The sequence below is a fragment of the Anabrus simplex genome, chromosome 1 (assembly GCF_040414725.1).
Source record: "Anabrus simplex isolate iqAnaSimp1 chromosome 1, ASM4041472v1, whole genome shotgun sequence".
NCBI lineage: Eukaryota > Metazoa > Arthropoda > Insecta > Orthoptera > Tettigoniidae > Anabrus > Anabrus simplex.
The window spans coordinates 1,017,128,308-1,017,153,894 of NC_090265.1; the positions used below are offsets into that span (position 1 = coordinate 1,017,128,308).

The 25,587-nt window shown below is 38.5% G+C and overlaps 1 protein-coding gene across 2 annotated transcripts in view; it reads left to right on the forward strand.

Annotated features, from left to right (window-relative positions):
- The window catches only part of Rbcn-3A (Rabconnectin-3A), a 732,274-nt gene that overhangs the window by 249,131 nt on the left and 457,556 nt on the right, over positions 1 to 25,587 (forward strand). For both annotated transcript variants that reach the window (XM_067136957.2, XM_067136958.2), the window contains exon 23: positions 6,085 to 6,221. In XM_067136957.2, coding sequence (XP_066993058.2) covers positions 6,085 to 6,221 — 137 coding nt within the window. The remainder of the gene's footprint in view (positions 1 to 6,084; positions 6,222 to 25,587) is intronic.

Below are 25,587 nucleotides of genomic sequence, written 5' to 3' on the forward strand. Positions count from 1 at the left end.
CGAGAACTGGACATTCAAGAGATGGAATGGCCAGCAGTGAGTCCCAACCTTATTCCCATTGAGCATGTGTAGGATAGGCTTGACAGAAGTGTTTGTGGGCATCCTGTTTCACCACAGACTCTCCAAGACCTTGAACAGGCTCTCATTGAAGAATGGGATCTGATACTGCAACGTGACCTCCATCGACTTATACGGAGCATGTCACGTAGGTGCCAAGCTGTGATAAATGCTCATGCAGGACATACTTCGTACTGAAGCTCTCCAACTGTGATAAAAATTCACTCTGGAGGACTGTTATCACTTTGTTTTTGCCCCTATTTGTACATTTCCGTTTGTGTTCTGAAAATGAATGCGAATCCATCAATGTAGTTTTGTATACTTCAACGGTAAAGAATAAAGGTTTGTTGGTAATATACCTGGGTGTGAAGTATTGTTTTGTGGAGCATGATATGTTCAAAAACATGTTGCCCCAAATGTTTTGAACTGTGTAGTTCACAAGCGTAATAGTTTCAAATTCCATCTTTAAGTTAACAGGCAACAATGTAGAAACATGCAGGCAGTCATTCTGAGTGAATGGAATTTTACATTTAACTCTTCAAGTTTATAGAGATAACATTGATGGAAATATTAAGGGAAAAGTGACAAATATGTGTGTGAAAAGGAATGCAGAAGATCTCTTTCAATTCTTGAAAAGTGTGAGAGTTTGGAAAATACAGGATTATAATTGCAATATGTCAGTGATACTGAAGTTGTGAGGACATACAGTTCTTGATTTGACGAAGCTGTAACTGATGCTCATTTGATGGATTTCTTAATGAGTCTCTTCATATTAGTGGCTGCCAAAGAGTGTAGTAAATTATGCCTGGATGAATGTATAACCAACGACTTGAATTAATGCAAGATAGTTTTGTCCCTCAATTGTTCAATATTAGTTTGGAATTTCGAAATAATCTACCACCTTTTAAGGAACCAGTATTTCATTTTGACTTTATGAGCACTATAAGTGATTATTATGGTTCGAATATGAAGGAAAATTCACTTATTTCCTGAGCTCACTATACCTGAAATCTGAAAGCTAAGTGTGAATATGGGTCCCTGAACCCGTTTAAACAAATTTAGGGTGCATATGAATGCATATTTTGGCTCTACTGACATGTACAGTTATGGACCAATTGCCTTTCGCAGTTTGGGCTTCATCTTAATGCTGTAAAAACAGACTATTTGGAAACAAGTCCAGCTAATTGTCCTGCAGGGTGAGGGTGGAATCGATGGTGGTGATAGAGCGCAAGTCAGAGCAATATGGTTGAAGTAGAGGAAGGTCACAAGTACTTCGTGTGACTACGAAATGCTAATCCACCTAAAGTCAAACATCTACTGAACTGTTGTACGTCCAGTGGCATTATATGGCAGGGGATTCTGTCCTATGGTCAAAACTAACAAAAGCCTACTTCATGCAATGGAAATGTGCATGGTTCGCTGGACAATGGGCTTCTTCCTCCAGGATTACATCCAAAATGACACTCATAGGCAGCAGTTTGGTATTGCCACCATTCAAGATAAAATGTGATAAGGGCAACTATGATGGTTTGGCCATATCTGTTACAGTACGTTGAGGCAAAGTTTGAGTTCAATGACAGTATAGGTTTAAGATCAAAATTAATAAATAATAATAATGAAGTAATATAAGAGGGGTACATAATTAAATTGATATAAGATAAATAATGGATCAACCTATTCCATAAAAGTAGAAATAGAGATGTATTTTACATTCCTAGTTAATTACATGCGGTACCAGTTTCGACCAACTGTTCTGGGTCATCAGCAGCTGATCACATAAAATATAAAAACAGTGCACGGGAAAACAAGAGCAAATGCAGTTCATGAAGCACTATAATAATTTAGGGGTTAGCACTGCGTGTTGAAAAGTCACTAAAAACCTGAATTTGAGGACCAGTCACTTAGATGAAGCCAGAAGCAAGTTCTTGAAGAGCAGCAGAACATATGTGCTGACCGGCACTGTGCTTCTAAGTGTTTATGAAACTCGATGAAATAGTTCAAGGATCAGGACTGCAAACTTTGATAGGCGCGAAATCACGAAATCATACAATACGGTTTAATATATTTGTGACGATAGAAATATATATTAATGTTTATAGAATCTCAAATGTCAGATTCTTGAAGATGGAGATGAAGAACAGTTGACATCAAAACAATTGTGAAAAGAGAAAAGTTAAATAGCGCAATATTAGAACAAATCAAAACAATTGTGAAAAGAGAAAAGTTAAATAGCGCAATATTAGAACAAATGGGAAACACATTTAAGCAGTGTGTGATTTCCTGAAGATAAGAGCTCAAATAGTTCTTGACATGGCGTAAAGTATAAAATTAAATTTAAATGTTGTAATATTATGAGTCGTAAGTGATAATATAATACACAGTTCAATGTGGAAAAGAAAAAGAGAAAAAACAAAGATGTTAATAGAAGACAGTGGGTTTTTTTTTTTGTAATAGAATAGAATTAAATAGGAGATGATTAATATAGCAGGAAATGAAATGAAATGAAATGAAATGAAGAAAGAAGAAAGGAAAAGATGGGACAGGGAAATAAAGGAGTAGTAGTTTAAGGTAGGGCAGGAGGATGGGTTATTGGAGGTAGAAAATGTGGGTAAGAACTGTCTAAGGCATGGAAAATCTAATTTGGGTTTGAAAATTCAGCATTTTTGAAAATAAGAATGAGAAAGTCGAATAGAATATTGGGTTCTTCAGAAATGTTGTTTAAATTGAAATTAGGGTTGAAGTATTGGTCAAGGTGAATAAAACCATTTTCAGTTGTGTTTAGAAGGGGGCCTTTGTTAATAATTTTAAGTATTTCCATGTCCTGTTCAATTTTGGTGAAATTATGAGTAGAGTCTTGTATGTGTTGTCCTATTGCAGAGAATCTGTTATATTTTATGACGTTAACATGTTCAGAGTATCTGATATTAAAGTTACGTCCAGTCTGTCCGACGTACGAAGAGCTACAGTTGTTACATTTGAATCTGTATACGTACTCCAGATTTAGAAAAAGCATTAGATTTATTTAATGAGTTGTGTAATATATCAAGATTTTTTATTGGTTCTAAAAGATATTTTCATGTTGTGTTTTTTAAGAACATTGGTGGCTTTATAAGCGTCTTGAGTGAAAGTAAAAGTGGAAAATGCAGTGGCTGTGATTTTATCATTTGTTAACGTGGTTTTTGGGACGGTGTTTTCATTTGTTAATAATATGGTTTATGAAAGAGTTGGTAAAGCCATTAAATTTAGCAATATTCTGAATGGTGTTCAATTCATTATTTAAATCTTTTTTAGACATATGTTCATATTCCTGCTAAATTTATTGGGTTGAGCATCAGGTATCAGGTCAGAGAAATTCCTAGGTATAGGTGCAAGGATTTAGATGGAATCAAAGTGGCCTATTGATAAGGTAAGCATAACCACAGAAAACCATTGACAGGTTTCCCGACATTAGGAATCAAACCCACTATCTCCCAAATCCCAAGCTTGTGAGTTAGCTAACCTGGCACATCAAAGAGCATGGCTAAACCAGTTGGACAAATACTCACAAATTGCTAATAAAAAATAAAAGCTATAATTTGGAAACCAAACACCAGGAGTTGCTGTGAAGCTATAGTCGTACGCTAGCATAGCAAAGTCAACAGCTCAGCAGTATGCCAGCCCGGCAGGGAAAGTCGTATAACACCACCTGTCAGTGGTACTTGGTACCCCCTTGGTCTCACGAGAAACTCATTCACTGGTACAATGTACCGCTCCAGCAGCCAGTGTGTTAATAATAATAATAATAATAATAATAATAATAATAATAATAATAATTGTTCCGGGGGTACCCGTGGAGCAGAAAGAGGTGAAAGAAGGTGCTGGGGTGAATGGGTCTAACTACGATATCAAAGTTAATTTAAAACTTTAACAAAGGTTATATTTCTTTCATTTAAAAAAACAAACTTAACAAATGTCCACAAGGGAAAAATAACAATCAGGTACAATGCCAATCCAGAAACCAGATTAGGAAATATCCAATATTCAGAACCTTAACACTTTGGGCTTTAAGCCCCTAGTTTTACAGTTTCACAAATGGAAGAAGAATTATTTAGTCAAGGGCAGAAATCCCCTAATTCATGGAGCACTTGCTCCCGAAATACAATTTCTAGCCTTCTAGAGGCACTCTTTATAATTACAAAATTTGAAAAAGAGCTAACAGGCTCTCGGTGCCATACTGCCTACTCAAAGCAACATCAACTTACAATTCCTGGCCTTTCAAGGCACAACTTACAATTGGAAAATGATTATACAGGGGTATTTAATACCCAACCTACTGGGCCTTCATGGAGAAAGAATAACAGTTAAATAAATGGCCCAAAAACAAAATGAATGGAGGCGAATACTTGCACTCCTAGATATGAAGACTTAAAACCTAAAGGGCACTAGGCCGATGAAACGGGCTATTCCCAAACCACGAAGGTGACTCGTATAAGGGTAAATTAATGCATTACGGAAAGGAAGTAAAACAGTTACAAAATGTAGCCACCTCAAACCAAGATGAAGGGGAGCTGGAGAGGGTACATCACTCTCTATCCCCCATTTTAGTCAAAAATGTTATGAAACTTTTTACATTAGCTGGCAGAAGTTACATTTTTAGAAAAGCAGGTTACATAGTTAATGATTTGGACCTTTCCCTCGGGTTAAACTGCGGAGTTAGCAAGAAAGAAAGATGTTATGTGGCCATTACCTTGTAGATGTACTGCTGACATCTGCTTCTGCTTTGACACACACTTGGTAAGATGACGATCAAATGGCCAAGAAACGAGAAAAGCCGCAGTTTATAAACCCTCAGGGAAGGTCCGAGATCATTCACGATTAACCAAGACACACCCTCTGAATTTTATTGGTAGGTTTCCAAAGTAACACTGAGAATCGGAGAAGAAGCCTGTGATAGGTGGAAAATTAATTGGTTGGATTCAAAACTGGCAGAGAGAAAAGGTAAATATTGGTAACCCAAAAATAAAGGAACATCAATTAGTGAAAAAAAACCTAGAAATACAAAACTTCTTTAAATAATAGGATCTTTCACTTCGCACCAGGGTGCATGATCATAGTTTTTAGTGGTGTCATCTGTGGTAAAAATGTCCAAACTTCTTGATGAATGTCAAACAAAACAAGGAGAAATTCACTCAGGTTAGGCAACTGCGCAATAAACAAAATTACATAATATTTTGGTAGTGACGTCTTCAGATTCAAGTTCTAACTTGTTGTATTATTGGTTTCACATTTGATTGATAGAGGAGTTCTTTTAGGCACTCATTTTTAATGCGCTGCGTAGAGGTGTACCTCCCGGTATAATAATAATAATAATAATAATAATAATAATAATAATAATAATAATAATAATAATGTGTAGCCTCTGGAGAGATCTGGAACAGATCTTTTTGAGTTGGTGCTCATAGGCAACCTATGAGTCTATGAGCTTGGGGCCCTACCTGAGTTGAAATCTAGTGTTGAAAACAGCACAAACACCCAGTCCTGAAACAAGAGGAAATAACCAGTGAAGGTTAAAATCTCTGACCTTGCTGGAAACTGAACTTGGAATTCCATGGCCAAAGACCATCATGTTAACCAGTTAGTCACAGAACCAGACATTTCACAATTTGAAAAGACCTCTGAATATTGTTTTACATTTTCAGTAAACTTATCACCTCACAGGAACTTGCCCCGCATTGCAGTTTCCAGTCACACTCTCTTATTACTTACATACTAGCGAACCTTGGTAATGACGCGCTGTGTTTTTCCCAAACTTGGCATGTCAGCATTTCACATGGATAAGAATAGCAGTTTAGTGTGATAAAATGGCCCAGCTGCTGCTGCTGCCGCCAACTTAATTTCCCAGCTGCAGGTTGTTGATGTTGTAGGTGGTAGTTGATTCTAGGTCTCATGGTGTTATATATGTCAAACTCTGTTTAGTGGTGTTATATTTCATTGGTACTCGAAATAATGTGTTCTCTCAAGATAAATATTTCTGCTGCACTCTTACAGGTATTGCTCTTTACACCAGTGTCTAGTGACCTAGCTCAAGCTAATATGAAGGCAATGAAAGAGTCGCAGTCAACTAATCGACCAATTCTTCGGAAGGCATCATCATTAGCAGTTCCTCAGTTTGTGGATGAAATCAGGTATTATGAAAACATTCACTATGTTATTTGATATTATCCTTTTCATGTTAATACCGTTGAGTGTAAAATGCATTGTCTATTTAACTGTCAAGATATAGTTTTCTGTAATTATGAACAGCAGTAAAATTGAATTAGAAATAGAAAATAGTAAGAGAAGAATTGGAAGGTATTGCCATCAATCCAAAATTATTTTAATAAATCAGTTGATGCTTTAATTATTTGACATGAATGGCTTGCAGTTTTCTTGGGAACTTTAAGTGAATTTATTTTTGCTATTTGCTTTACGTCGGACTGACACAGATAGGTCTTATGGCGACTATGAGATAGGAAAGGCATAGGAATGGGAAGGAAGCGGCCATGGCCTTCAGTATGGTACAGCCCCAGCATATACCTGGTGTGAAAATGGGAAAACACAGAAAACCATCTTCAGGGCTGCCGACAATGGGGTTCGAACCCACTATCTCCCGGATGCAAGCTCACAGCTACATGCCTCTAACCGCACAGCCAACTCGCCCAGTAAAAAAACCATATTTTAAAACACACATATAATGTGTCCCAAATTCCTAAGTGAAGCAACAACAAAAATAGTTCAGAGACATTTCAGACCATCATTTTATCTGTAGTGTACTACTGTTTAATTCTAGCAAGCTGTATCCTATTTAGACACAAAAATGCAGTGTTGTAAATAGATGCAAATTGATGAAGTAAGAATATACAAATGCTGATTTATAATGCTCAGTAAACTGTTGTTTGTTATTTCCAATAACATCTACTCCTGTTTCAAAATAAAGTGTCATCAGTTAGTTCGAGGAGGTCTTTAGTTTATAAACAAATCAACACACCCCCCCTTTTTTGACAGGGATAGTATTTTAATGTCCCTTCAGCTGCCAGGTGAGTAGAATATGAATTGTCCATATGTGTAGTGGGTCTTTCCAGCTACTGTGTTGGCCAAGGCCGTGTTCAACAAGCCAGGAATCCCATACTTTCTGGGAACTGTACGTGCGTTATTCGCCTGAGCCAAACAGTTGCTGAAACTACGTGAGTCCAGTAGTGTGCTAACAAAGGTATGGCTAATAATAGGCCTACGTATTCTATTCCACAAATTATTATTATTATTATTATTATTATTATTATTATTATTATTATTATTATTATTTATGTAGAGTGATTGCACTGGAGAACATAATCTTCAAAATATTCATGAAGCTCTTCACAGCAAAACTAAACCGATAACACAAATTGCAGATTGCCAATTTTGGCTTTATACCCGGAAAAAGCACCGGTGACTTCCTACTAAATGAAATAAAAGAAACATTAAAAAACCCAAAGGGGAATACTTTACAGTATTTGTGGATTACACGAAAGCATTCGACTTGATACATTGGGAATTACTAATACAGAAGATAAAAAGTTTGTCCAATGAATTTCATCCGATAACAACTCTTTTGGAACACATCTTGGCATACAGCCTTATAGAAATTGACAACAGCAAAACCAGATCAAGTCCCATCAGGCAGACAAATGGAGTTCTGCAGGGTGATCCTTTAAGTCTAATTTTATTCAGTATTGCCACGGTAGACATCAGTATAATTCAGGGCACCCCAAGTAAGACTTTCTTACTCTAAGCAGACAACATGGTATTAGGTTCCTCATACAAACTGAAATTACAAAGAACAGTGATAGAACTAGAAAAATGGGTAAATGAAAAAACACTGAAATTAACCTTAAGAAAGAAGTTCAAATGACATTTAGGAAAGGCGGAAAATCTACTCTTATAAAGACACTCTCACGTTGTACAATGAACCATTAATCACAGTGAACAAATTTAATTATCTGGGTATAACCCTCCAGACTTCAGCAAGATCATTCAGCTATTATATACAAGAGAGGTCAGCAAAAGCCATCAGAGCCATCTATAAGATCAAAAACCTAACAGCCCTATCTCTTACTACAGCTTTGACACTACTCCATACGTCCATCTCATCCATTGCGACATATGGTATATAAATAATATGGGATCACCTCACGATCAATGATCTCGAAAGAACAGTGTGTGTCCAAGTCAGGTTTCTTAAAATGTGCCCTAAAAGTTGGAAAAATGGCCCCTACAAGATTAGTTTACGAGCTAGCGAAAGAATCCTTCTACTATGGTCGTCTGACGAGAAGTCTCGTTTCAAGGCTTGACAATCTGTTCCGTCCACGATGACACTTGCAAATTGAGGTGCTGTCGTGAAGTTTCAAAGTGGTCAATTGTACATTATTTACACATTTACTGTGTACTGCATGATGAACAGTTTGAAAATGAATATGTATTGATTTTGAGAGCTCGCATTGTGTATCACGACTGATGTTTGTAGCTAGGAATGTGGTATCTGTTACTCAAACCGTACCTACAAGCTGCACAACTAAGTATTTATTTATTTTCCACCTAGTCGATACAGTGAATTGCTTAAGGCAGTTTAATGGTTAAAAGTGGTACATATTTCGTATATTATCAACATCTTCAGCCACATAACTCTGTTTAGATGAAAAATACATAAAATGACAAAGTAATGCTCTAGAGGAAGTGTCCTTAAAATTAACATAAGATTGACAACATTAAAACAAACAAAAAAAAAAAAAAAACTCTTCAGACACAGATACTACATAGAGGACCTTGGGATGCAATTTTCGTTGCCGGCTACAGGACCATCTACAGACCTATTAGAATGTAGACAAGCAAAGAGAAAAGAAATAGTTTAAGACTTTTATAACTGACGCCATGATGGACAGAACGTGTACCAACAAAAATAAAGATCAAAGGCACATAATAACGAGACTTGCCATTCTTGGTTTTTACCCTAAGATGTTCAACCAGAACATTCCACTGTCTAGGTGACAAATGCGTATGTGTAGGCCTACTGTGTTATCAAAGGTGTACTAAGTATCATCTAACGACGTGCCACAAAGGAACAAAATCTTCAGTGAATATAGTAAAAATGAATGCCCATTCAGGCGATACTTTTTTCTTTGTGTTTCAATAAAGGATGTATATCATTATTATTATTATTATTATTATTATTATTATTATTATTATTATTATTATTAATCGTATGACATGGAATGACACATCAGCGTATACACAAATATATACACAATTCTTATATTACTATCAAAGTTTGAGTCAGATATCGTACTGTATTGACAGTATCTCCAGGGTTACCATGGTAAGCCCTCAGGGAACACATTTATACAATATGTTGGATAGTCTGTCTCTCAGCACCACAATCTCGCTCAGGAGATGGCAACTTGCTCCACTTGTGGAATGCATCCTTGCATATACCATGGCCAATCCAAATTCTATTCAGCCTAGCCCACAGCCTTCTGGGTAAATCAAATCCAGGATCCTTCAGGGTGATGCAGCAGCAGTCAAGTATTATTTATTTGTGTCAAAAGCATCACATTGCACTGTCTATATATATAATACCTAATAATACTTATATATAGTTAAGACAGAGGAGATAAAAGACAAAGATTTGGGGCCGATGACCTTTGATGTTAGGCCCCTTAAAACAACAGTCATCATCAAACAAAGATGACAATCTAAATAACTTTACCCCAATATTTAGCAATCACTATTGCTTCAAAAATGCCTCCATAGCTCAGACAAAAGCGTGCCGGCCTCTCACAAATCCCGGTACTCCATGTGAGATTTGTGCTGGACAAAGCGGAGATGAGACAGGTTTTTCCCTGGGTACTCCAGTTTTCCCTGCCATATTTCATTCCAGCAACACACTCCAATATAATTTCATTTCATCTATCATTCATTAATCATTGCCCCAGAGGAGTGCGACAGGTTTTGGCAGCCGGCACAATTCCTATCCTCACCGCAAGATGGGGGCTTTGTTCTTTCCATCCCTGACCCAGTCACTGACTGGAAAACAGGTTGTAGGTTTTCATTTTTTTCATATAGCTTCATAGCTTGCAGATATCAGATCATCATTGTTACATCTCGCAGGACATAGTCTGCATTGGTATAAGTGCTCTATTGTTTGGTGAACTCCACAGTCGCAAAAGGTTGATGTGGTGTTACCCCATTTCTGCCAATTTGACCTTGCGACCCCTGTTCTGAGCCTATTCATAGTTTTCCACGCCGGCCATTCTTCAGTGAAACTGGCAGCTAAATATTCTGAAGGTTTGTCCAGTGGTGTTCAGATCTCGTCTTTCACAGAGATAATCGAAGATTTCTATTGACCAATATTATCTGTTGCTCTCAAGAAACTTTTCCTGCATATTAGTCTTGAAAGAGGAGGAGGATGACTCTATAATGAATGTTCATTTGAGGTAGTGTCAGCCTCCGTAGCGTAGCGGTTAGTGTCATTAATTGCCATCCTCGGGGGCCTGGGTTTGATTCCCGGTACTACCAGAAATTTTAAGAATGGCAGGAGTGCTGGTATGTGGTTGAAGTGGCATATCCAGCTCACCTCCATTGGGGGTGTGCCTGAAAAGAGCTGCACCTCCTTGGGATGAGGACACAAGTTTATTTTGTTTAAAGGCAGTAACCTTATGCCTTTCTCTGTATGCAGTTGCTTCACGCCCGATCTCTGGAGGAGCAATTCCAGTGAAATAATTTAGTTTTTCCCTCAGTGTAGGTTTCAGGCATCCAATAAGTCTACATGACTCGTTAAGAACAAAATCTACTTGTTTAGCATGAATAGAATTATATTGCACCGGGCTGGCATATTCACCTGAAGCATAACACAGAGATAAAGGTGTAGTTTTAATTGTTTTTGCTGCTGTACCCCAGGATATTCCAGTCAAGTAGTCACTGGTTAATGAGTGAAGATTTCTGATGTTGGTGTCTGAGTTATACATATTCATTCATTCATTCATTCATTCATTCATTCATTCATTCATTTATTTAATTAGCTTCCTAAGACTGCTCAGTTACATATTATGAAATATGCCAACAGTATAGGAATCAAGTGATATCTTAAAATTAACAATAATCTATGCACAATGATGAACACTTTGTAAGTAAACAGATATATTGACATTAGAACAATGCCTATTAATTAGTAGTAATAAATAGAGGTAAGTTCCTTGATTTGAGTTTGTGGACTGTAGGTCAGTGATGCCACTATGAATTATCGATATTCTGCTCATCTTTATCTTCTCAAGGCCATGCCTTGTCGATGCAACTATGTTTCTCTTCTCTCTCTTTTTTTTCAATTCTTGATAGTTCTTACTGCCTTTTGTATGCGTTATTTTGTCTGCCAACATTTTTCTTGGTCTACCTCTTGTTTTCTTTAGTCATGTTTGTGGTAAAGGTATTGTGCCTTATCAGATGACCAAAAAGTAACAAATTTTTTCTCTGAATGGTATAAATACTATTGAGGGTGATACAGCAACATGACGAATACTATTCCTAGTGAGGTCACTCAGAGAGTTCAAGCGCGTTCCTGCAGAGCGGCGCTAGTGGAGTCAATCACCAACGTTACACGGTCAGATGTTTAGACTTATACAGTCAGAGAATTGGAAGTAACATTCACTCCCCACAGAGAAATATCTTTGGACTTTAATAAGAGAACACGTGAGATAAAATGCAACATTACAAAAAGCTAAAGCAATATTGTGCTTTACATACTTAAAAAAAATTCCGTGTTCTAAATCTACCCCTGTAGGAAATTAATCCTAGCCAGTGGCGTATCCTGAATCCCCCACGGAGGCATGCAACTAGTAACCATGCAGTAGCAATTTAGTAAATTCCAATTCTACTCGCCCTAATTACATGTAGGTGAATTCGACCCTACGATTATTTCTTCAGAATTCCTTGGTGATGTCAATGTAGAACTCCTCACATGCTTTCATCTCAACACGATGATCCTTCTCTATTTATTTATTTATTTATTTATTTATATATTTATTTATTTATTTATTATTTATTTTCTTTCTTTCTTTCTTTCTTCAAAAAATTGTAGATACAATATTCAGGAATAGTGGTCAATAGGAACTTCTGGATTTGTGCCAGTCTTATCTTTCAAGTGTTCAGAATTGAATATTGTGCTCAATTTAAATCGTACAATATCAAAATATTTTCCACAGACTTCGATCAATTTACTGAATTGCTCTTTAGGAAAATCACAAAAAAAATGAACATTGCTTGCAATCATTGTGTGGTGCCCAGAAAAATCGTGTAAAATATTTCAGGTTAGAACTCTGACCTGTAAGGTTTAATTATCTAAGGTTCAGTGTTGTGCAAATTTCTATCAAAGAATTATTGTTCATAATTATATATGTGCCGTATGTCAGTACTTCGACAACATTGTCACATACCATTATTTTCAGGCGCAATGGCTATACAGCCTGGTACTTACATATATTTTCAAATTGATTTTATTTGTATTTAGCGTGATTTAAGGAATATGAATAATGCCCTTTTTACCTGATGAAATGACATCCTGCGTTATATGCTTTTTATTTTTTCATTTTACAACTTGCTTTACGTCGCACCAACACAAATAGGTCTTATGGCGACGATAGGATAGAAAAGGGCTAGGAGTTGGAAGGAAGTGGCTGTGGCGTTAATTAAGGTACAACCCCATTTGCCTGGTGTGAAAATGGGAAACTACAGAAAACTATCTTCAGGGCTGCCGACCGTGCGGCTCGCACCCACTATCTCCCGGATGCAAGCTCACAGCTGTGTGCACCCCTAACCGCACGGCCAACTCGCCCGGTTTAAATGTTTTTATTCCACCTTATATGCCCTAACATTTCTATTAGATTAGCCTATAAATTGTGCTCAGTCGAATGGAATGATTTTTTTCTCACTCTTAAGACTAGGGTGGTATTACCTAATATTTGTGTTATTTTCTTATTTATTTATGCAAGAAAACAATACTACTGTAAATTGAATAGATCTGTTTGCTCAGTTTAAGTGTATGTTGGGTAGTCTTTGCTCACCTTGGGGAGATACTAGATTCAGCGTTGCCAATTATCATGAAGTCACTAATTGGGTTAAAATGTCTTCTTCTTTCTTCTTTATCTGTTTACCCTCCAAGGTCGGATTTTCCCTCGGACTCAGCGAGGGATCCCACCTCTACCGCCTCAAGGGCAGTGTCCTGGAGATTCAGGCACTGGGTTGGGAATACAACCGCACCCAGGCGGCCTCACCTGTTATGCTGAACAGGGGCCTTGCGGGGGATGGGAAGATTGGAAGGGATAGACAAGGAAGAGGGAAGCAAGTGGCCGTGGCCTTAAGTTCGGTTCCATCCCGGCATTTGCCTGGAGGAGAAGTGGAAAACCACTTCCAGGATGGCTGAGATGGGAATCGAACCCACCTCTTACTCAGTTGACCTCCCGAGGCTGTGTGGACCCCGTTCCAGCCCTCACACCACTTTTCCAATTTCGTGGCAGAGCTGGGAATCAAACCCGGGCTTCCGGGGGTGGCAGCTAATCACACTAACCACTACACCACAGAGGCGGACGGATTAAAATATCACTGCATGAAAATTTTGTGAAGTAAGTCTACATGAGGGGAATATTGAAACATTAAATTAATGAATAACTGCAAAATACCTAATAAATGAGAAGACTCAGGTTCCTCTTCTGGTGTAGTTGTATTTGGAACATGAATATGCAGCTGAGGTTCCTCTCTTACTCAAGGCACTTTCAGATAATTCATAATTATGTGTAACAGGTCTTGGTAACACTTCTAAGTGCGCTTTTGGCGTGAAGTATGAAGCAGTTCTCGCGTGGAGTCTGGTACGCATTTTTATTTTCACCAAGTTCAGCTGACTGAAAGGACCGTCTGCCTGTGCATTGGAACAAGGTAGAGAAATACTGGCAAATATTTGAATGGATTAACAGCAGCAGAGTATAAATAAAAATTAAAAAAAACCTCCACAAAACTTTCGGCTGGCTATCGTCGTAAGGCCAGGCTTGGAAAATGGAGCAGCCACATGGGATCCGTACCGAAGAGAGCTCATCTCGCCAGCGGGTAATCCGTGCTTGCCGCTCGACCGTTACGTTCATACCTTGGACATTCCGACTTTCTCCGAAGTTGCTGACAGACGGCAGGGGGTAGCACGTAAATGGTGACAAAGAGTCAAGTGCAGTGACATCATGCGGAGGGTTTCAGAACTATGTCTACCTCTGAATGCAATTTTAAGATTGAATGCATTACGTCCTTAACTCCTCCATTTGCTGTCTTTCTTTCTACAGTGGATTAGATGGCCAGACTACACCAGCACCACACGTAGTCAGGCAACGTAACTAGTGCAGTTGTGCGGAACTCTTGAATTTCTGAGAGATTAAATTAATAATACTTGCCTTGAAACAACCTAAAATCATACTTCAGACAGTTCTTTGCGCTATCATAACACATGCAGCGAATGTCTTGCATGCAAGGAAAATACACCCCTGATCCTAGCTTTGACTGAGGAAAGAGACATTTAGCTAGCATTAAATTACAAATTGCTTTGTTTAGTCACTTTTTGAGAGACATGACTGTATTTTTGGCATCGGTAAGAGAACTAGACTGACAGTGAATTTGACTACAACTAGGCTGACCTTGAACCTTACCGCTCACTGTTGCCATCACTGCTTCACTCACATTGTAATTCTTATACCTTATTCTCTTGATACTTTCTTCATTCCTTTCCTACTGGGTGCCTTTCATGATTTGACCTCAGTGGATAGGTATTTTGGTAAATTTGGAAAAATATGAGGCACCGCTCCTGCTTTTAATTTCCACTTGACACGTTTTTACCGTTCACAACGAAACAGTTCACCTTTATGTTAATTAAATCTGCCGAAAAATGTAGATAACGTATTATGATTTTGGCTGCCAATTACTTATCTTTCCGCGGAATAACTCTCATCCACTTCGCAAACAGGTTCTTTCCTTTTAGCGGTGTAAAATATCATCTACCAGTACGCTTCCTTCCGTAACCCGATTTACAACCAGAAATGAAACGAAATAATAGAAAACTAGTTGATTGCACACACAAAGTACTGCGCAGATATTAATACGGACTTTCGGAAAATATCAAAACAAATTCCCCTCGATAGGCGTTAAAATTGTTACCATGATTTCACACACGCACGCTATTACCTTCGTCAACAATTTGGCGCATGTGTTGTTGCAGCTAGTTTGTTGTGACTGCACCACCACACACTGATGAGCCCACCAACGGCAACCTCAAGAGAGTGGTGTGATCACACTAGATATTCTATTTGTCATGGCAGCAACATTCGCGGTACCACTGAGAAATGTTAGTAGCATGCATTCTCTATTCTTAGGACATTTAGTTTTCTTTTCTGCTATCTTGTGGAATTCTCTGACCAGATCATGAAGTGGACAAAGATAAGAGATACGAAGGTGCAATTTAATGTGTGGGTATTCTAGAAATTGAAATAATTCTCAAAATGATGTTGAGTTGCACTTCTGTTTTCTTGGTGTGTGGGTTGTTTATTCGGCAGTAAAAAATACTAGACCAATGGCCGAGCATCATAGGGTAGTAGCACTAAGGCCCAGTGTTGTTTCCAATAGATTGCAGAAAATATTGTTCCAAGTGTTCAGTTTTATGGCACTGTTCATCAAGTGTTGCTAGAAGGACAGAGTTCTATTTTGGATAACTCCCAGTACTTCAGGCACCTGTCATACTTCAACCACAGTCTAATATATACAGTTGTGAAGCTCTGGTGATATTTTTCATCTGGGACGACTACAGCGCTCCAAGCGGCGAGGTAAAGGCAACTTGCTAGCAGACAACAGGGAACGAATTACCACTACAGTCTAAAATGGTCATAACTTCTGAATGATTCGTGCAAATAATGTCCTGACAAGGTTATTGTAATCCTTATGAAATAGTGGAGGAGGTCAAACAATTTATTTCGTTGAGTTCGAGAATAATATCAAAATATTTATTTAATCTTAAGGAGTTATTTTTCTTTACCGCGGACTATAACATAAAATCGCTTCTGGAGGGCAACCGGTTGGAAATAGGTATATACCATCGCAGACTTTTTGGTTGAGGTTTTTATGCTCTACAATTCGTACACTTACACTTGGGGTCTATCGTTGACGGTTCAGGCAGCGTAAGCCAAGAAAGCAAGTGACCGACCGACCAACATCGAACCTGCCAAGTTGGACTAAGAAGACCAGCACTCTACCATGGTCGGTCACTTATTTTCTTGGCTTACGCTGCCTGAACCGTCAACGATAGACCCGAAGTGTAAGCGTACGAATTGTAGAGCAAAGAAACTTCTACAAAAAAGTCTGCGATGGTATATACCTATTTCGAACCGGTTGCCCTCTAGAAGCGATTTTAAGTTATAGTTTGCGGTAAAAAAACATAACTCCTTAAGATTGAGGATAATATCAAAATATTTATTTAAACTCCTCATCAAAATAAATTGTTTGACCTCCTCCACTATTTCATAAGGATTACAACAACCTCGCCAGGACAGTATTTGCGTGAATGGTTCAGATGTTATGACCATTGTAGACTGTAGTGGTAATTAGTTCCCTGTTGTCTGCTAGCAAGTTGCCTCTACCTCGCCGCTAGAGGTGCTAGTGTCCCTCCAGCTGTCAAGTGGATGAACCTTCCTCATATTAGAGTTTCGCGACTATATATATTAGACTGTGCTTCAACACTGTATTGCCAAAAATACATTGAGGCATCTTATTGGTTTGGTGGTTGTTAGGATGGAAGGTGCAAATTTCTGTTTTGTTTACTCTTGGCTGGGGTCTCCATTTACGAAAATTATTTCTGAGGACAGTAAGGTCTTAAGTGAGAATAATCTTCAGCAGCTTCAGAGTTGCTGTTCCTGGGAGCTATTGACCAGTCATCTGCATCACCAAATTTTCTAGATGTTTTCCAATGATATAAATAGTGAAGATCTGCTGAATTGGGCTGAAGACAACAACATTCATCTTGTCCTTGATGCCGAAGATAGAGAAACTTCTCAAAGAGCAACTTGGAAAGAGAATTACTGCCTGGATCTCTGTTTTGCACTTAGGGGTGATGATGAACAGCCATTTCCTGCAAAACAGATGGTGCTGGCAAATTTCCCACCGTAGTCTATTACTCTGTGCTCCTTGAATTGGGGTCCAAATTCCAACGGTGACTTCCTATCATCGCCCATTCTGGAATTTTAAGAAAGCCGACTGTTAAAGTTTCTCATTTAACTGGAACAAATATATGAGTTGTCCAGTTGCAAAACCCATTATGTGCAGACAAACAAATTTTTCAGGAAGTGCAAAAAACTGTAATTTGTTATGTAACAAAGGAGGTTGAAATTTTGTAATTAAACAGTAAGAGTTCATCTTTGTCATACCACAAAATCTCTGCAATATATAACTTATAAAACCCATGTTTTTTGCAAACAACTTTTGGACATGAGTTTTGCAGCAGTTTTGTGGAGATAAAAGGTATGTGCAGCAGTATATGGAACAGTGTGTGTGCAGATTTATGGTGAACGTACTTTACTAACTACGTTTGAAAGTATTACTATGTGAAAATAGCATGAATGGAAATAATTTTAAGTTTAGGATACAATGTTTTGATATCTAATCCTCGCTCTTTGATTTTATGATTACATCAAGAAATCAACACTCATTCAAAACATTTTATAAGTTCTTTAACATTTTCTACAGTTATAGTAACAATCCGTTACTGTCCTCAACAAAATATCCCACATCAATGTCATAGTCTGGCATTTCACTGTTTAAAGTTTGCCGCTGGTCAAACAGTGTCATGTAGAATATGAGGTCACCGTTCCTTATCCATTCTTTCCCGTAATGTTTGGTCAGCAATGTGTTCAGTTCGTTGAGCTTTTCTTTCTTAAGAGGAACCACTTCCTCCACTGGTACTGGCACAATAGCAGAAAAGTATTTCCCATCCTTCAATAGGCTTTTCACTTCCACCACAATCGTTGTTATAGTTTACTTTACCTCTTATTACACAGATGCCTGATTTTGTTCGTGAAAGTATGATCCTCCAACAGGGTTCTGGGACATAACGAGCTTTGCTGCATAACACACGCTGGACGTAACGACTTCTGCAGCAGTTCTGTTATTTGTTACCTTTAAACGTATGGATTAAATGGCCATTGCTCGATATTACTGGATTGTGTATTTTGATGAGCTGCATACAATGGCGGTTGATGACTCATTTTGAGAAAAAAAAGGACATAACGGGTTTTGCAACTAGACGACTCATGATTGTTTCATCCCTCTTACAAGTGATAACTAATAGTGGTTTGTTGATGCAGTTATAGTAATTGCTAGAAAGCACATTCCAAGTGGATATCATAAGGATGACATTGCCGGATGGACTGAGACTAGCGATAATCTCAACCAGCAGTTCCTAGTCATAGTCATCAAGAAATAGCAGATTGACTGCTGCACAGCTTAGACGATGCTTAACACAAGAATTGAGTAGAAAGGTTCGGTCTTTCGTATGAAAAATGGGGGGTGCCAGGACACCAGGCTTTGAACACTCCAGAATAACTCTGAACAATGTATCTGCTCATATTGCTTCAGTATCCAAAGCACCAATGGATATGAGAAATGTTAGATATGTTAAGGAAGAACAAAAGAAACTGATGGACAGATGTTTATCGAATTCGGAATGCTTCCGGCCTTTCACCATTGGTGATATCGAAAGAGGCCTCAATGATATGTAAACTGGTAAAGCTCCTGAGTTTTGCAAAATCCACTGTGAATTCCTGTTCAGTTGTGGCATGAATACACTTCTGTGGCTGAGTAGGTTTGCCACCAATAATCTTCAGAGTGGTATGCCACCTTGCCTGTTCAGACAGAAATTATTGCCATTTTGAAACCTAGAAAACCTGCTGATGAACCTGACAGTTATGGACCATTTACATTACTCGGTGTTTGTTACAAGCTGTTGGAACAACTTCTCAACAGAATTGCTATTACACTAGGAGAGCCCATCCACATCGAACAAGTTGCCTTTAGACGTAATTCAGCTGCACCGACCCAATCCTATCCCTTGTGACTTATGTAGAAGCAGGATTCCAACTGTGACTTAAAAAACATTATGTGGCATTCATTGACCTAAAGGCTGCATGCAATACTGTGTGAGGAGAGAAGCTTGTATATGAACTGTTGCATGTGATATCTTGCAGAATCACAGCCCACCTCATCAACAGCATGTTGAATTGTAGAATGTTCAGGCTTATAATGAGTGATGTACATGGGTGATTGTGTATGTGTATATATATGTTGTGTATATATATCAAAGTTATTATATAAGGCAATATTTAATGTAAATTCAACAGCATGTTGAACTGTAGAATGTTCAGGCTTATAATGAGTGATGTACACGGGTGATTGTGTATGTACATAATAAATATATCTATATATATTGTGTGTGTGTGTGTTTGTGTCGGACAAAGTTAATATTATATAAGGCAATATTTAATGTAAATATGGTATGATGTTAGTTCTCAGGATTTCGGGAAGATTGATTTTGTTACGCTGATGAAGGGAGTTAAGGCTCCCGAAACGTGTACGTATAAAAAAGGTAAAAATCAAACGCTGTAATATATTGACAGGGCGGTAAACAATCACCCGTGTACGTTATTGTTAGGAGTCAATACGGACCAATTAAGGACCGATAATGGTCAAGTTTAAAGATATGAACTTCATTAATGTTTCCGTATTGAACAGAGATCAACGATAAGATATCTATTAGGTTCAATATTTTCAATACTAATTAGGTACGTGTTTATGTTGCAAATACCTTTTATTCAACTTGGGGACCAGTTTCGACATATATAATGTCATCATCAGCCATAAATAAGTCTTGTGAATTAAAGTATTTAAGTATTTTAATCTTCCAAATTGGAGGTCAGTATTTACCGCGATACATAGTACCCTATTACGTTACAAAACCCCACCACATTGTTCACAAGACCCACCTTAAACCTAGTAATCCCCTAACAAGATCTTTTTTCTTTCCCCCATCTTCCTCCCCTCCAGACCTACCACATTTTATATCTCCTTCTTACAAGACTAACGTCTTTTACCACTGACTGATTTCATATTCATCAGTATTAAAATTTTACCAGGTATAAATTACACGTGACTCAAATAAGTTCTCGCCGCTCTGGTTGACGCATATCACGTGTGAGTGTTTTAAATGACTTTACTTTGGAAGCCTATCGGAGCCTTCTATTCAATGGATGCACAAAGACTACATATTGAAGAACCTTTTATTCTTTGAATAATGAGAGACTTTGTTTACTTCAATGTGTCACTGTGCCAGATTTAATTATTAAGCCGTTACTCTTCTGTTATGACACATGGTGTGAATGGTCAGTTACAGATTATGTCTTTGCTTATATATTTGTGATTTATTTTATGGCTGATGATGACATATATGTCGAAACTGGTCCCCAAGTTGAATAAAAGGTATTTGTAACATAAACACATACCTGTTAATGGTCAAGTTTGTTGAATTTATAATGAGTGATTCAGTGAGTTGAACAAAGTAGTTAAAAAATAGTCTCTTTCAAGGATGTGTGCTTGCTCCTCTCCTTTTCAGTTTGTATATAGTTGATATACAGTATCTATTCCTCAATAAGAGTTTGTTCACATTTCATAAGTACAGAATCTGCTTGTGCTGACCGGAGATTACTTCAAGGAAAATTCCACGATGATTGAGCTCCAAGTCATACTCCGATTCATTTTGTACAAATTTAGGAAAACTGAGTATTCAAGGTAAAAAGCAAAGATGATGCACGATGGTCGTAGGAAAAGTTTTTGTTTGCCTCAACGGTATTAAAAAGTGATGCATTACTTCATTAATTGATGCTGGAATGGTTCATGGTGTGGGTTACTGTAGTCGCGTCCTAATTCGTGAACCGTGGGCGATGGCTGAGTGGCCTAGTATGTGGTCTGGAGTGTCGGCATACCAGTTGCTGTGGAACAGGAGTGGGCATCTCGGACATATTCTGAGTCATGGCCCTTCTTTTGCTCAGGTGGCTAAGGCTATACGATCTACCGGCGGTCCCTAACCCGTCAGAGGAGAGAAGCTCGCTTGAACTGTGTGTAATGGAGTCCCACTCCCATTTGACAGGCGAGGGACTCCTCAGAAACAACTGCGAACTAAATGGAATTCGATGATGGGGAGCTGTCAATGTTAATAGGGCTTATGGAAGAAAGAAAGTAGAACTGGCTGGGTCAGCAAAGAGGATGCATCTGGATGTGCTAGGAGTAAATGATATTCGGGTGAGAGGAGATAACGAGGAAGAGATAAGAGGTCATAAAGTGTACTTTTCTTCTTCTTCTTCTTCGTTTTGCCTCATGACTGAGGCGTCGTGACTATCATAATATTCAGCCCTCTAGCCTATGAACCATACTCCGCCATTCTTCCCTATCCAAAGCTTTCAATGTGGTTACTCTGAGAGAACACTGTAGGGGGCCGTTCACCATGTCAATCCATCTCGTTGGTATTCGTCCTCGTCTGGTTCCCTGGACTTTGCCCTCAACAATCAGCTTTTGTAGACTACCATCTCGGCGCATTATATGTCCAAAGTAGCGTACAATTCGTTGAGAGACCTTACACGATAGACGAACTTTTATCTGAAGTTGGTTCAGGATTGATGTGTTCATGCGATGAGCTGTCCAAGGAATCCTTAACATTTTCCTCCAGCACCACATTTCAAAGCTTTCTATCCGTTCACGATCACGTTTGAGGATGGTCCACGTCTCTGCGCCATACAAGAAGACTGAGAAGACTAGAGATTCAACGAGCTTCTTTTTTGTCTTAATGGTGATGTTGTTATCTTTCCAGATCTTCCGCAGACGGATCATTGCTACCTTTGCTATTTCAATTCTGCGCTTTATTTCATCCTTGGAACCACCAGAATTGGATAGTAAGGAGCCTAGGTATACATACTGATGTACAACTTCACACCCTCCAATCTGTTTGATATGTGGACTGTTGTTGTTCTTACGATCAACAATCATGACTTTGGTTTTCTGTCGATTTAGGCGTAATCCAATTTCTAGGCTTGCTTCCTCTACTCTCTTGATCAGCTCTGTCAACTCCTCCTCAGATGATGCTATCAAGGTGGTGTCATCAGCAAATCTCAAATTGTTGATCTTGCATCCCCCAATGGAAAACCCTTTGTCCCAGCCTTCTAATGCAGTTCTCATTGCATATTCACCATAGATATTGAAAAGTAACGGTGACAGGATACATACCTGGCGAACTCCAGCCCTTGTACGAAACTGCTGAGACTGTTTGTTTTGAATCTTCACAGTGGCTGTATTTTCCTTATACAAGGACTTGAGGAGATCAATCAAATGGAGTGGCAAACCCATGTCATCCAAAATTTTCCAAAGATGGTTCCATTTGACAGTATCAAAGGCCTTTTGGTAGTCAATAAAGCATTGAATTCTCTAGCCTTTTCTATGATTTGTCTTAGGCTTAATATCTGTTCTCAAGTACCTTTTCCTTTCATAAATCCAGTCTGGACTTCAGGAATTTGATACTCTAGAAATGCCCGGAGTCGCTTGTGCAGGATATGAAGCATAACTTTACTGGCATGTGAAATCAAAGCAATTAAGCGATAATTTTCACATTTTTTCCTTGATCCTTTCTTGTGGATTGGGGCAAAGATTGACTGTACTCATTCCTCTGGCCATCTTCTAGAATTCCATATTGCTTGGCAGATTTTCAACAGCATTTCAATTCCAGCACCGTCTGTAGCTTTCAAGACTTCTGCACTTATTCCATCAGGTCCACACACTTTTCCAGTTCTCAGCATTTTCAAAGCCATTTCTACTTCATCTCGGAGGATGTCAGGTTCAGGATCTGACTGCTTGTCTATCTTCACTTGGTCTTGTGCATTACATTGTTCACTGTATAGATCCTGGCAGTATAATCTCCATGTTTCCAGAACATTCTCTATATCCACAACATCATCCCCCTTTGAGTTCTGTATATTCCAGGAATATGGCTTGAATTCTCGAGTGATTATTCTAATTTTGTCAAAAAGATCCTTGCTGTGGTTTTGATTTGCATGGTCTTCAATCTCAAAACAAATGTTACTAAGGAAATTATTCTTATCTCTTCTACAAGAAGACTGAATCCTTCTATCAAGATCAGACATTTGCTCTCTTTTTTCTTTAGTGTTAATGCCAGATTTTTTTAAGGCACCTTCTTTCTTCTACAAGCTGAAGGCTCAAGTCAGAGATCCACTGTTGCCTTCTAGTATTTGGTACTCGAGATTCATTCAAAGAGGACTCTATCCAGTTTTTTGTCACATTCCACAGCCCTTCTGCAGTTGTTATTGGATCCTGTAATATGGAGGCTCTTCGCGCCAATGATTCCTTCAAAGACGACATATTAACTACTTGTGGTATCCTGTATGATCTTTTAACTGGTGTTTGAAGTTTTATTCTTATTTCTGTTCTAAGAAGCTGATGATCACTGCCACATACTGCACCTGGACAAGTTTTGGTGTCCATTACAGAAGACCTCCATCTTGAACTGATCAAGATGTAGTCAATCTGATTTTTATATTGACCATCAGGCGATGTCCATGTGTACATGTGCCGTATGTGATGCTTGAAGACTATATTAGTTATAGTGAACCTGTTTTGAATTGCAAACTCAAGAAGCCTGTTCCCCCGTTCATTTCTTTCTCCAATTCCGTATTTTCCTATCGATGTTCTGACATGCTCATCATGTTGTGTTGAACCAATTTTGGCATTGAAGTCTCCCATAACAATAGTTATTTCTCTGCTTGGAAAAGCTGAAACAGTAGCATCAAGATCTTGTACTTTACAGGTGTTAAAAAGGGAAGGGCAGAGTGTGGGGTAGGGCTTTTCATCAGGAATACTGTTGCACACAACATTGTTTCTGTTAAGCGCGTAAATGAGTGAATGATGTGGGTAGATTTGCCAGTTGGAGGAATTAAGACGAGAAAGGTCTCTGTGTATTTACCATGTGAGGGTGCAGATGAGGATGAAGTTGACAAGTCTTATGAAGCATTGAGTGACATCATAGTCAGGGTCAAGAGCAAAGATAGGATAATGCTAATGGGTGATTTCAATGAGGGAGTTGGAAATAGAACTGAAGAGTACGAAAGGGTGATTGGTAAATGTGGGGAAGATATGAAAGATAATAGGAATGGGAAGCGTTTGCTGGACTTCTGTGCTAGTATGGGTTTAGCAGTTACGAATACATTCTTCAAGCATAAGGCTATTCACCGCTACACATGGGAGGGTAGGGGTACCAGATCCATAATGGACTACAATATATCTTAACAGACTTTGAATTCAGGAAATCTGCTAGGAACGTATGGGTTTTTGGGGGATGTTTCAATGACACAGACCACCATGTCATCTGTAGTGAACTAAGTATCTCTAGGCCTAGGATAAAGTAAAATCTGTCTGGAAACAAATAAGGGTAGAAAATCTTCAGGGGAGGAAATTAGAACTACAAGGAAATGATTGGTGAGAAGTTCTGAACAGTGGACGGGTTCAGGATATAGAAAGAGAATGGGTGGCATACAGGGATGCTGTAGTAGAAATAGCAAGGGAATGCCTAGGAACAACTGTGTGTTAAGTTGGAAAAAATGTGAACATCTTGGTGGACTGGTGAAGTGAGAGCAGCTTGTAAATGTAAAAAGGTGTTTCAGAAATGGCTCCAAACAAGGACTGATGCAGACAGAGAACTGTACGTAGATGACAGAAACAGAGTGAAACAAATAGTTGTTAAATCAAAAAAAAAAAAAAGTCTTGGGAAGATTTTGGTAATAACCTGGAAAAGCTAGGTCATGCAGCAGGGAAACCTTTCTGGACAGTGATAAAGAATCTTAGGAAGGGAGGGAAAAAGGAAATGAATAGTGTTTTGGGTAATTCAGGTGAACTCATAATAGATCCCAGGGAATCACTGGACAGGTGGAAAGAATATTTTAAAAATCTTCTCAGTGTAAAAGGGAATCTTCCTTGTGACGTAGCAAACAACCAAGCTCATGGGGAGGAGGAAAATGATGGTGAAATTACGCTTAAGGAAGTGAAAAGTATGGCAAATGTACTCCATGGTCCTAAAGCAGCAGGAATAGATGAAATTAGACCTGAAATGGTGAAGTATAGTGGGAAGGCAGTGATGAAATGGCTTCATAAAGTAATAAAATTAGCATGGGGTGTTGGTAAGTTACCTTCAGAGTGGACAAAAGCAGTAATTGCACTTATCTATAAGCAAGGGAACAGGAAGGATTGCAACAACTATCGAGGTATCTCATTGATTAGTTTTTTTGCTAGTGGCTTTACGTCGCACCGACGCAGATAGGTCTTATGGCCATGACGGGATAGGAAAGGCCTAGGAGTTGGAAGGAA